This window comes from Salvia hispanica, chromosome 6 (genome assembly GCF_029641045.1).
Source record: "Salvia hispanica isolate PSC_SH4W2 chromosome 6, Shi_PSC_v1, whole genome shotgun sequence".
In the NCBI taxonomy this organism is placed as follows: Eukaryota; Viridiplantae; Streptophyta; class Magnoliopsida; order Lamiales; family Lamiaceae; genus Salvia; species Salvia hispanica.
The window spans coordinates 9,541,348-9,554,613 of NC_142697.1; the positions used below are offsets into that span (position 1 = coordinate 9,541,348).

Sequence of the window (13,266 nt, forward strand, 5' to 3'; positions counted from 1 at the left end):
AACTAGAATGATACACTCGCTTTACAACCACACCGCTTGGATAACTGTCGGCGTTTGATCGAAAAACTTGACCGTGCATTTCTTTGGTCATCCTCGATCGACTTCGTGTATCAAAACCAACATCACGCGCATACACATCATAGAACGTGAAACCAAAATCTAGTGATTTGAACTTCTGCCCAACCACATGCTTCAAATCTGAAGAACAATCAGGAACAATCACAAACAGCGAGTCTCAGCAAACATACGCATTACGAATTATAAAACGTGCATTATTTACTTGAAATTTTAAATTACACAGTACTAAATCTACATTAATTTTATCTACTAAAACAACACCCTTGCCGCCCCAATTTCTAAACCTTAGCTGAGACCATAACTAAACTCGTGCTCCTAGTAAACGATTGTGGTAATAGCACCAATCAACACTGATACAATTAGGAAACGGTTCTGGTAATCCCTACAGACTACATACAAGCCACAACAATTGTATCTCTCCTTGGGAATAAATGAAACGTGGAAACAATAATCATAGACTTTTCTAAAAAGAATATCTTCTTCCCTTGTTGAAGAATAATGTTCTTCCATTGTTGAAGAATAACCTTCTTCCATTGTAGAAGAAATTACGGGGACGCTCCGACAAAATATAATTTAAACGAGAATTCAAAATTATGCAAATTTAGCCAGATGATTTAGAACCAGAATTGTCTTCATTGGAGAATGATGTGAAATTAATCGGTGCAAAAGAGAGAAATATTTGTGTAATCTATGATTAAAACCGTTGCAGTATTTTGGGATGGAGAGAATCAAGGACTTTCCGTAACCGACGTGCATGTGAATCCCCTAAACGCCCTTTTCTATATTTTTAATGATTAAAAATGATTAAATGAGGCCCTAATTTTGGCCTTTAGATATTGAATATGGATGGTGGAGATTGAGAAGGAAAAAGAATAAAAGATGGAAAAAGGATATGAATACATCCCTATATATATATAGTGATAAGGATTCCTATGATTGAACCCTTGCATAATCCTAAGATGTGCCTCAAATAGTGTTTGATCCTCAATTTTTGATATAGGTAAAAAGGATAGGGTGAGCCTAGCCACAAAACTTGACTCAAAAGGAAATTGGTGGAGACTCAAAACTAGACTCAATTCTTAATCTTTCAGTGTCTCTTCAATCCTTTTAGCTGTTCCTGGACTTTTGCTAGGTTTACCCTGGAAGAAAGGTTGTTGGCAAAAGCCTGGCTTAGGTGTGAAAGGTATTCGGTTGCCACCATCTCTTAAGCACACCCATTAGCATTAACTGCATGGGATCGAAAGACATCCGCTTTAGTGAACGTGTCCATAACTTTCTCATGGATTCATACATGGGAAGCCCACTCATTTGGCATTGTGCGGCTTCCTTAATTGCACTAGCGCACTCAGGTGAGCAACAAGCCGTTGGTTGAACCAATAGGGGCTCTGGCAGAAGATAGCACTAGACACCCAATCCCTGCAGAAGACATCTTAGTAGGACGAATCGGCTGTCTTTGACGTAGGCCAAGGCCATTGCCTCTCATAAGCCGAATCCACTGTCTCGGCTAAACCTGTCTAACCTTTAGTCCTTCAGTCTCTCCGAGGTCCGTGCATCGAAGCCCGCCAACGACGAATACTCCAACCTCCCGACCATTCCATATAACCCAACTCATTAAGCCCTTAGCTTATTAGGGGACTCCCACGATATAGTTAAAACATTCACTACTAGAAGCATTCTCCACGTCGGTCCATCGGTTTACCTGAGAACGAGTTCAGGCGCATCTTCTTTTATCCCGACTACCGAGTGCCATACCCTTTTTTTATTCTATTAATAAAATGCACTAAGCATGGCAGTGTCCCGGCTGGCCCTTTCGGGGACCACTTGAGGAGCTATACAGGTTCTAGAGTTAGCAAAGTTCCTGTAGCTAAGGTTTCTCGAGGTCCATCGACCTATTAATGTTAATGGGATATCAGATCCGCTTCTTTCTGAGGGATTCGATCAACAAGATAGGTCGACGTCAGAGTAGGGATAGGTAGTCATCTTAAAAAGTTGGATAGGTCCTCTCCGAACTGCTTCTCTCCTCTTGGTTGGATTGATTCTTTCTTTCACGTCAGCGACGAATCTTAGGTCTATCCTATGTATCCTAAACCCTCTAAGCAGCGACTTCTAAGCCTTACTTCTTTGTGCGACCTTCTTCTATTCCTTATATATCCTTAACCTTGGATGTGGCAAATCCTAAGGGCAATTCCCTAGTAGAGGGATAACTCAAGCCATACTTTCTATCTGATTGGAGATCCTTGTTATTTGAGTCACAACCTGACTGATGTGCCAGAAGTAAAAAATCTATAAATCTGTCTCGATCCTTTCGGGAATTCCAAAAATATTCTTCCTCCTTGGATGGGAAAGAGTTTACCACGGAGCGTTATTGTCTTTTATTGTGTAAGATCTATTTTCTCTTTCTATGACGTAGGCTAATTCCGAGCCATATCATATATGGGGTCAATGTATGGGTAACATTAAGAGTAGTAGTCCCCAGTGGTTTTCTAGTCCAAGCGAGTCTTTCCTCAAGTCTAATAGGAACACGGGCAAAGGCAAGACAGTGTCTCTCCTAAACCTGAAGTCTCTCATAAGCGGAAAGAGTAACATAGATAATGAGTCTCTTTTTAGCCAGGTTTCAGTCGATTCAATTGAGAACATCACAGCTGATACGACAAGACCGGTTATTCACTCAGCAACAACAGCGCATTCAATAGCTATTTTCCTTTCTTAGACTCTTACTGCTCGTAGAAAAAACAATGCCTTGAGAAATCTGTGCATCTCCCGGTTTAGCCGTAAAACACAAACAATCCGTTGATTGATGTCAGAGCACTTTCGGTTCAAAACCAAGCCAAGTAGGGGTAGGGTCTCTGACCCCAATGTGAATTCCCCCGTATAATACATCGACTAAACTCACCTTGGTTGAGCTTCGGAGCTATGATCTCTATGCTCGATGGGCTATCGCTACTTCCCCATTCAATGATTGAAGTTTGGTTGTTGAAGATGGTAGGACCTGAGTTCAAAAAAAAATCTATTCAACATCAATATATGACAATTTCGTATGTGATAATGCCTAGTCTCATAATTTAGCTTCTTCATCAGTGGAATGGATAGCAAAACAAGACTGGGAACTTTATATAAAGTTGCTCTTTTCTTGCGGTTTTTGAGGTACACGTCGATAGCAGCAAAAACTAGAACAGATCCGAAGAACAACTACACTCTTTCTTGCTTCTTGTCTACTCCCATACCTGCTTTCGGTAGGAAGACAAAACAAATAGGGGTGATAATAAATATCAATCAAGATTGTTCGTGATGCTGCGGAGCTTGACTCGGCTTTTGAGTCAAACTGGCAAAAATCAATAATGTTTCACAGAAGGAGTTGACCTATTCAACTTCGTTTCATCGGTTGATACTTATTAGATGGCACAAACTGAGGGAGGCCAAGGATGAGTTCGATCCAATAGGTTCTTTGATTTGTTCAGAAAAGAAAGGAGAGACAAGAATTGATTACAATTAAAAGAAAGAATCTCAAATAGACCAAGATCAAATTTCGAGTCATTTCGTGGTAAACATGATCCGCCATAATCTCTTCCATCCCTTCATTTATGTGCCAGAATAGAGAGAGATTTGGTAGGAAAGTGGAAGATACGTGGGAAAGCTGCAGTAATTCTTTGGAAAAGCCCAGTTCTCTTTGTCTTCGAGCTTTCATTCCTCAATCCACTGATTCGTTCCTTCATATACCTCCCCACCAATAGATAGAGACAAATGGGAATAACCAAACCACGTCTACAAAATGCCAGTACCATGCAACTGCTTCAAAGCCAACGTGATGCTCCTTGGTCAGATGACCAAGATATTGGCGAATACCACATATGATCAAGAAAAGAGTACCTATAATCACATGAAAACCATGAAAGCCAGTTGCTAAGAAAAAGACCATAAATACTATACGAAATAGTAGAGGGTGCTTGATAATATTCCATTCCTTGAAAGCCAGTGAATAGTAGAGCCAGTAAAACGGTAGCTACTAAAGCGTAAACTGCTCGTTTTTCCTTCCCCGCGAGTATAGCATGATGAGCCCAAGTTACGGCAACTCCGGATGAAGGGGGAATAAGGGTATTAAGAAAAGTGATTTCCCAAGGATCTAAAACCCCAATCCCTTTTGGGGGCCAAATACCTCTGATCTCTACCATAAGTGCCAAAGAAGAATGAGAAGAAGCCCGAAAAAAAGCAAAACAGAACATAACCTCCGATACGATAAAAAGAATAAAACCATATTGAGGTCCTAATTGTACGACTTTGGTATGATGTCCTTCCAATGTGGATTCACGTAGAACATCGCGCCACAATAAGAACATGGTTATAGGATAAATATGAGGCCCAAACTGAGAAGTGTTGCACCCCCTTGAAATGAGTGCGTGTACATCACACCTCCTACGGTTGTTGCCAAAGCTACGAGTGAACCCGAAATAGGCCATGGACTTGGATATACCAAATGATAAGAATGCCTCTGATATTCAATCATAAACCACTTTTTCTCGGTTGTACGTAAACCCCCCCTTCACCCCCTGATAAGGCTAATTTCATGCATCGATAATGTGCAAAAAAAATGTTATAAATTGCTGGGTCTAACACGTTTCCTAAGCCAGGTGTGTGAAGAAAATCGCTAGATCAAGGAAGTAAGGAAGGAGATGGTCTAGCGAAAGAAAAGGACGAAATGAGCAGGATTTACAAGGAAAATATGCGTGACGGGGGAGTCTACAGCTGAGGGCAACAAAGTCATTATCAATACCTCGCTGGACCCACTAAAGCGCCTATAAATAGAGAGGAGCATGCAGCGTAATGGATATAGTTTTCACTCTTCTTAGCTCATACATTTTACACACACTTGGGAAAACATTCTGGGGGATAATCGTGATAGGGGGGGTACTTTCTAGAGATCTCGAGTTTGGTAACACCGTCCCAGTGAGGGCGAAGATACATTTGTTTTAATTTCAGCTGTTTTTGCTAGTTTCCACCGTCGAACTTCACTTTTGGGAGTCGACTTTGATGTTGATGATGTTTAACTGTTTATCGCTCATGGATCTGAGTTTAGCTGTTTAATTTCAAGTTACTTTTGCTTAGATCTCTCTACTGTTAGCGTAATTCTTAAATTGCTATGTCGATCTCTGTTTATTTCGTTATTGAGGTGTTTGATGTGGAATTGGGTGACAGATCTGTGGTTGATTGAGTGTTCGGAGCTTAAATTTGTAAATCTGACGTGATGGAGAATTTCTTCTGTTTGGAGTCCGTGTCGGACGCTTGGATCCGGAGTGGATTTAGCGTCTGAAGTTGGTTTTGGCGTGTGAAAGAAACAGTAGTGAATAGACTTGTTTTATTTCCATTGTTTTCTATTTCCCTTCGTCTAGGTATGCAGGTCTGTAAGTTCTTCGTTATTTATGCATAGATTTGATTCCAAGTTAGTAGCTCTGTTTTTGATTTGCTTATGTGTTTTCTCAAGAAGTTTTATGCGAATTTGGTTGTAGAAGACGATGTCACTGTCAGTTAGTACTAGAGTTAGTTATTCTGCCACTTTCCAGTCGTACTCTGCTTTTTCTTAGAGGTGGTCCCATCGTAGAATTATTTCCTAGGTCTAGCTGTTAGGTTAAGTTTCTTTCTAATATTCCCAAGTCAAGTTAATTTTAAGATTCTCCCAAATCCTTGATTACGATTCTTACGCATCCTTCTCTGTGGGATCGATCCCTACTTCCCTATACTAGGTTTAGTAAAGTGGTTGAGGGTTTTTGAAGCGGGGAAGTACTTGTGTGTCCGACGACCGGGATTCCACGCAACCTACGAGTTCCTAGACCAAGTGATCTAGTGGACTTGCTGGATCTGGGGAACCTGCCTTATTTGAATATCGCAACACTGCACACACACCACACTTGTACTGTCACTACCAAGAGATAGGTAGCTTCACCCCCATCCCCTAAAAAAAAAAAAAGAAGGGCTCTTTGGGGTCACATTTTCTTTCTATCTGACAGGAAAAACAAATAGGAAGGGATGATTCTTTCATTGCATTGATAGAAGAAGAACTAGAAAAAGATCTCTTTATTACTTTGAGAAGAGAATCGTTGGTTTGACCGACGAACTACGTGGAAAAATGGACCTTCTTTGATTTTCAGCAAGATTTTGGAAAGTAACAATTCCATTCAGTTCGCTTTCGGAAAACTTGTTGGTCACGGATTAGTTCGTTTTGTGTCGCCAGCGAAATCAAAGGAGCTGGTTGATCTCTCCAATTGAGCTGTAGTCATTTATTCAACTTGACACATGGGAAGGGCTTACTCTCCTAGTGGCTTGTCTTGGTCTAGCTCCCTCCCCACTAAAAAGAGCGATTGAGAATCTCGAGAACCTCTGTCTTCGTGGAGCGGTTTTTTTCTTGTAGTGCCCTCCATTCCACTATTCTGATCGAGTGCTCTTCCGAACAACCAAGTCATAACGAGATTAAAACCCGATGCTTTCTTGGTTGTGTAGAACATGCATGAGCATTATGTCATTCCTACAAGTGATCCCCTATCCAGGATTGGAAGAAGTGCTATATGAGGACTTCGAAATCAAATAGAATATATTTCTTTCCATTCCTCGTGAGCCACTTAGTTCTCCGAAACAAGAGATCAAAGTGATCTTCTTCCTTTTTCTCAATAAGTCGACAGCGTTACACCATTGGGATACTTCGAATAAACTGGAGTACATATAGGATACACCGGTGCTAAAACCTTTTCTCAAGATATCCTCCAAACTCTTGGGGTCGTTGCTCCGGATGTTGGTCTCCCGGTGTGAAACCAGTTGGTTCCGTAGTTTTAGAATTCTGCTGATCCCAAGTACCCCATCTCCATCTTTGCATATGGCAATATAGAGGAAAAGGCATGACTAGAAGAATTGTGTGAAATAAGTGAATTTATCTAATTGAAGCATTTTCACTTTGTCTTTTTTCAATTGATTCCAGAAAGATCCTGTGATAAACTAAATGAGAGCTGCGGTTGGTTGTTGACCAACAGAAAGCATGGGAAAATTATCGGATAAATCTACTTTCTATCCGTACACGGGGTCTGGTTAGGACCCAATGTACACTTTCCTTATATAGGATAATACGAAAACCCATTTCAATGGGTTTTGGAGCTTTTTTTGTGTTAAGCGGAGGAAAGCAGTAGAAAAAGAGCTAACCGAAGGAGATAACAAGCCTTTCTTCATATCATAAAGGAATAAACCGGAAAGCTTTGATGCGGTCAGTCCATCCGCACTATAAAACTATAAAGACAGACAGATTCTCTCTCTTCTACGTATCGCTTTATATAAACCCTAGTGAACCCAATCCAATACAGAGGGATCCTATAATGACTCCTTCTATTCTCTTTCCCAAAGTTGAATGCTTCTTTTATGCAATTAGCTTCATGCCAAACCAACTAGTTCGATTTCTCGGAGCTGGAAGTCAAGCTAGCAGCGTAGTCACCGACAGAGAAAGAGAAGACCAGATCTTGGACTTGCAAGCGGAATCACTTTTAGCAAGCTTTTGAGAAAGTTTAGATCCAATCCAAAGAGTTCGATCTCTGTAGTCAAGTCTAAGACAGTTGATTCGGTTTCTAAGAAAACTCTTTTAAGATTGTTTTTGCCACTCCGGGCGATGATACTACTACACTACTACGATAACTGGCTGGAACGGCGGACTGATGACTACTCTGGCAGACTCTTGGACGTCAAATGACCATGGCTGTGGCGAGGAACGAGAGGTAGGATAATGCTGAAGGATTGATCTTCTAGAGAGAATTCTACTAAGTGTGATTGTCGAACTGCGAACTCCTTCTCTCTCTCTCCAAGTGGCTTCTTTTATAGGGAGGCTTGCCCTTGCTTTTAGGGTAGACTTCTCCCGCGTTTTGACCTTTTTGCCCTTGTCAACGATCATCCCAGCTATCCTCATTCTCCATCTCGAGCCATTTCTCTGGCATGCATCCTGGTCAGTATCGCACCCTTCTGGCGCCCTTTTTCACTTGCGTCACCTGAATCGTCTCCTACTGACTTGGATCCTTCAATCCTGCACACTTAAGCAACTGTTTTGCAGATAATACATGAATTTCACGACATACTGACCAGTAACCAAGGCTTAGAATACGACTTATCAAACTGCTCACACTTACCACATGCTTGTCCTCAAGCGTGAAGACAAACAAAAAGAAATAAGTCGAATTCGAGCCTGGTTACTCCCCTGACCGACTCTACCTAGCTAGACTCAAGACTCTGACGCAAAAGAAAAGAAAACAAAATAACGACACAAACACATAACACATATAGTTAACTTAAACACATAGAACAGGCTATATTTTCAACCACCCCTTCCCCTCGAGATCAGATGCAATCCGGCCTTAAGCAGCCTTGAACTTCCGCCGCCCCCCTTTTCTTCCCCAGTCAGTATATCTTCTTGTCAGGATAACCCAATCCTAGGCCAAATACTGGGTTCACTCAGTCACTCATTCCTTACAGGGGATGTTAGGACTGTTTTCTCTCAATGCTTAACCACAGATGTTTCGGACTCAGATCTCACATGTAGCTCCCGAAGGTCTTTAAGGCTTGTAATGGGGCTAGTGGCTTGTAATGTTTAGGGTAGTTTTCCCTAAGGCTCTAAGGTTCAACAATAACTACTTATTTGATGAGGGAGAACTGTGTGCATTCGGGCTTCTGGCTAGGGCTTCTTCTTCGGCTGGACAATTTCTGACATTGGCTTCCAACTGGTCAGTAGCTTCTTTGTAGCTTCGCCACCCTTATTCCTTCTTCTCCTTTCTCTTTTTGTGGTCAAGTATCTGCGACCATTTTCTTCAATTTCCTTTTCTGTGGCTTTGCCACCCTTATTCCTTCTTCTATTTTTTTTTTTTTTTGGATCTGGAAATCTCAGATCAATTTTCTCCTTCTTTCTTTGCTTTTCTTTTCTTCAGTTGGTCCCTTTTGTATGTCCTCCTGGGCAGTTGCTTCCTTGCCTCATGCCTTGCACGCACACAGTTCCAGTGGCTGATGGGTTATTTCGGGGTATAATTCAGGCTAGAAAATGGGGTTCTAAGGGTAGGTGTTTCTTTTCTTTTTTTTATCTCTTTTTCAAGGGGGTTTCCTACTGCCTTCAGGGTTTGCTACACGCGGTCACCTTGCCCTAGACATCATGTGGTAGCCTCTCTTCTTTTTTTTTTTCAGTATTTAGTGGAAAGTAGTTCCACTTTGGGGTTTCTAACTCACCTTTTAAGAGGGCTTTCGTGTCTGACCTAAGGGATGGGTTTTTCCTTCATACTTGCATCATCTATACTGACTAGGGGTTACTGGAGGGGGTGGTTTCTATTTTTCGGCATGCCTTATCTCCCTCAATTCCCCTCACCGTCAGTTCGAGGCAGTTGAGTTTTAACCCCATTCATAAAACATAACACATAATTCCTAGACCTAAACAAACCTAAAAAAAAACTAACGTGCACTGACTCGAATAACACATATATACATGTCATACTGGCCATTTGCTCCCCCCTCTCACTTCACAAGTGTCTGCCCCAGATACGGGTTGTGAAGTGAAAATTGGGAATGGCCAGTGTGACAGACACACGTTTATAACAAACACATATTATATCTAAAAACTACTCACACTTAGACTATGCAATAGGCTAAGTGGGAGAGTTTCAGATATATTATAAACAAAACAGAGCAAAATATTGACAAACATGAAATATAAACATATAAACTCCTCACACTTAGACTATGCAGTAGGCTAAGTGTGAGGTAACATGCCCACGACAAAACACAAAGAGAAACATAATAAACATACATGCACCAAAGTAGCAAACCCTTTACTTCTCACACTTAGACTATTAAATAGGCGAAGTGTTATGAATGGGGTTTGCATACAGTTAAAACACATAAATCAACCTATTTAATAAAAGTACGAAAACATAAACAAAAGAAAAACTTAAAAATTAAAAAGAAAACTAACTGGTCAGTTGGGGGTGGTTCGGTCAGATGTTCCTCCTGCTCCTTCTTGGGGCAGGGTTCTGTGCAGGTGGGTCCGTTGGTTCTTCTTCAGTAGGTCCGGGTTGGTTGTCATCGTCCTCCTGTTTTCCATCGCCGTCTTCTTCCTCAGGTCCGGTGGGTTCTTCTTCCTGTCCTTCATGTCCGCTTGTTCCAGCTCCACTGCTTGCTTTCCCTCTTGCCAACTCCTTTAGGACGCTCTCCATTAGGGCTGTCAGCTTCGCCATTTCTGCCCGTGATTGTCTATTCTCCTCAGCTAGCTCAGTCACTGCCCGCTCTAGATTTTCTTGCCTCAGCCTCTGCGCTTGGTCGATCTGGGCAACTTGCACCTCTTGGCCTTGTTGTGCCCTTCCTCCAGGGGCTTCTCCCATTGGGTAGAACTGTGGTACACCTTCTCTGTAGTATACCAAGTTGGTGCGGACGAAGAAAGGTATATCAAATAGGCTAGGAGCGTCGACCATGTACATTGGAGACAGGTCCTCTGCCTCTGTTATGATGATGTTGTTGCGCACGAAGGCTCCTAGTATGTGGCAGAGCGACAAGTTTCTGGCTGGGTAGGTGGCTATCAGGTGGCATTGGTAGGCTGTCCAAAACCCTAGGTGCAGTTTCCTTCCATGCTTAGCGCACCATACCAGGTACAATTCGGTCATGGACGTTCTTGCAGCGGAGTTGCTCTGCCCTAGTAGGTTATAGCCTAAGTAGAGCTGCACCAATCGCAGCATGGAATTGTTGAAGTGGGTGGATCTGGATTTTGTGGAGGTGAACTGGCCAGCATTGGGGTGGGTTAGTTCCTCCCAGGCTTCCTGGGGCTCAAATTCTATATGTCGCCTCGGTACCCCCCTCTCACGGCTTCTGCAGTCCGGAACTATAGCCTCCTCCAGGCTACACATACCCAATCGCACAGTCCACTCTATCAGACTCATCGACAGTTCTCCACCGAATATCCTAAAGGAAATTGACACTTCGTCTAGATCCGTAGTGAGTTGGAATCTAAACGTGGTGAAGAACTCCTTCGCTAATCTCACAGATATCTCTGGGTCCCTATTCTCTAACAGCCATTCAAAACCCAATGCTTCCATACTGGCGAGGAAGGAATCACGAACAGACAACTCATCCAAAGAGGGTATATGGAGTACCTTTCCGCACTTGACTTGCTTGCTACTGTCATCCTTGTCATCAAATGCATCTTGAAGCTTTTTGGTGTCGTAGTGTTTCATGTCTTCCATAAGCTCATCAGTGAGCGTTACTCTCCACCGCCGGTACACTATCCTCTCTACCGGAGGATGGACTAGTTCAAGGTGGTTGTCGGGGAGTTGCTGCTCATGATAGTCTTCTCCTTCCAGAGAGATTTCACTCTCTGAGTCAGAATCCTCGCTGGAAGTGTAGTTGGTATCGCTTGATCTCTCTTTCTCTTCCGGCTCTCTTATCACTATGCTTGCATTGGCAGTGCGCTGTTTCTTCATGACTTGTTTCTTCTTAACAGGGGCTTTCCCCTTCCTCTTCCTTCCTTGAATGTACTTGGTTTCCTCGATATCCATTGCCTCTGGTTCCTCGTCGGCTTGTGTTGAAGTGTTCTCCTGGGCGGTAGGCTCGGCCACCATGCGGGCACTAGTATCACTTCTTGCTGCCTCCTCCCGACCTACTGACTCTGATGCGAGGTCCAGACCCTCAGCCACCTTGTCAGTATTCTCCTCCTGGTCAGTCGGCGTTGCTGATACTGTCCCTGTTGCCATTTGGGTGTCCTCCTGGCTAGCATTCGAGGGCTCCTCCCCAGGTTTTGTAGGAGTAGTCTTCTCGTCGTCACTCGAAACCTCCACTGCATCGGCTGCGGTGTTTGCTCCTGCCTTGTTGGACGTCCACTTTCCCAAACATCTCTGTGACACTCTTTCGGGTTTCTGCCTTTCTGCCTTGGGGTCGTTTTTCAACACTAGCCTCCTCTTTACTGGGTTGGATTTAGTTACCACTGAGGCTTCCTTTTGATGTGTGTCTGTCTCTTGCCCCTTCTCCTCAGGTCTTTCTGCCTTTTCCGGTTGGTCGTCTGTCCTTTCCTCCACTGATTGGTGGACTGCCCCTTCCGACTTTTCCGCTTCCTTTGTTGCTTTCCCCTTCCCTACTGCCTGGGATGCGAGGTTCAGTACCTCAGCCACCCATTCAGGGTTTACCACGATCCTATCCCCTTTGCCCAAAACTGCTTGGAATTCATCATCTGTCATTAACCCTTGCTTCCTGGCCGCCTCGTTCAGATCTATCTCCTCCTTCTCTGCTTCACCGATTTTTGTTTCGGTGGCCCTAATTTCCTCTGCTTCACCTTTCTCGCTCTCGCTTGCTCTCCCTCTGCTTTCCTTATCTTCTGTTTCTCCCCAGTTGGGATCTTGATAGGCGGAAAGAGGGCTGACGTCCAACGGCTCTGTTTGTTGGTGTATGGGAAAAGGGTGGGAGGGTTCTGATTGTGCAGCAATTGTTGAGGAAATATTTTCGGATGTCGGAATTGAGGTTTTTGGGGTGGTGGTGGGTGGGTTTTCTGTGGTTGCAGTTGGGATAGGGTTTGATGTCGTCGGCATTCCTCCGGTTAGGCTAAATCCGGCTAGGGTTGTTGCCCAGTCTCTGTTGGGGTCTTGTGGCCTTAGAAACGCCGCCAGTGCGTCTAAAGGAACCATCTCCGGAATTTGTATCGTCGGCGGTGGTTGTGATCATTGTGGGCTTGGCGGCCGCGACTCGGCTGCTGGCTGGAGTTCTGACGAGGCTTCGCCGGTGGTAGATGCCGGGTTGTTGGTTGCCTTTCTCTTTGCCATGACTGTACCGGTGGTGGTTTGCGGTGGTTTCTGTAGTGGGTGGTGGTTTTCGGAGTGGGGTGGTGGTTGTGGAAGAGAGAGAGAGAGTGCAGGTAAGGGTTTGTAAAGTGAAGGGGAGTAGGTGGTGGGGTGTTTTATAGAGGGGGGAACAGTTGAGGGTTTTGACCGGTTGTAGGCGGTCGCTCGGTTGAGACGCTTCATGTGGAGGGCGGTTGCAAGTGCTGGCAGCTGATTGGATGTTGCTTGTCACGTCCTTGCTTCACGCGCCTCCCAGCCTCTGCACTCGCCTGCAATGCTGCAACACGCCCAAAAATTCAAATTTTACTCAACTCCCTCTTCTCAATTAGCTAGAAATAGGAAAAAGTAAATAAATGGGTCTTTAATATAATTC

General features: G+C 43.6%; 2 protein-coding genes across 2 annotated transcripts; both read right to left on the minus strand.

The window, feature by feature from the left end:
* Positions 1–3,773: 3,773 nt before the first annotated feature.
* Positions 3,774–4,579, minus strand: LOC148923179 (Cytochrome c oxidase, subunit III). The gene is given in 3 exon segments (XM_089059884.1): positions 3,774–3,989; positions 3,991–4,417; positions 4,420–4,579. Coding segments are annotated over 3 exon segments (789 nt in total). The 3' UTR covers positions 3,774–3,787.
* Positions 4,580–6,537: 1,958 nt separating this feature from the next.
* Positions 6,538–7,008, minus strand: LOC125207758 (Plant mitochondrial ATPase, F0 complex, subunit 8 protein). The gene is given in 1 exon segment (XM_089060104.1): positions 6,538–7,008. A coding segment is annotated over 1 exon segment (471 nt).
* Positions 7,009–13,266: the final 6,258 nt, after the last annotated feature.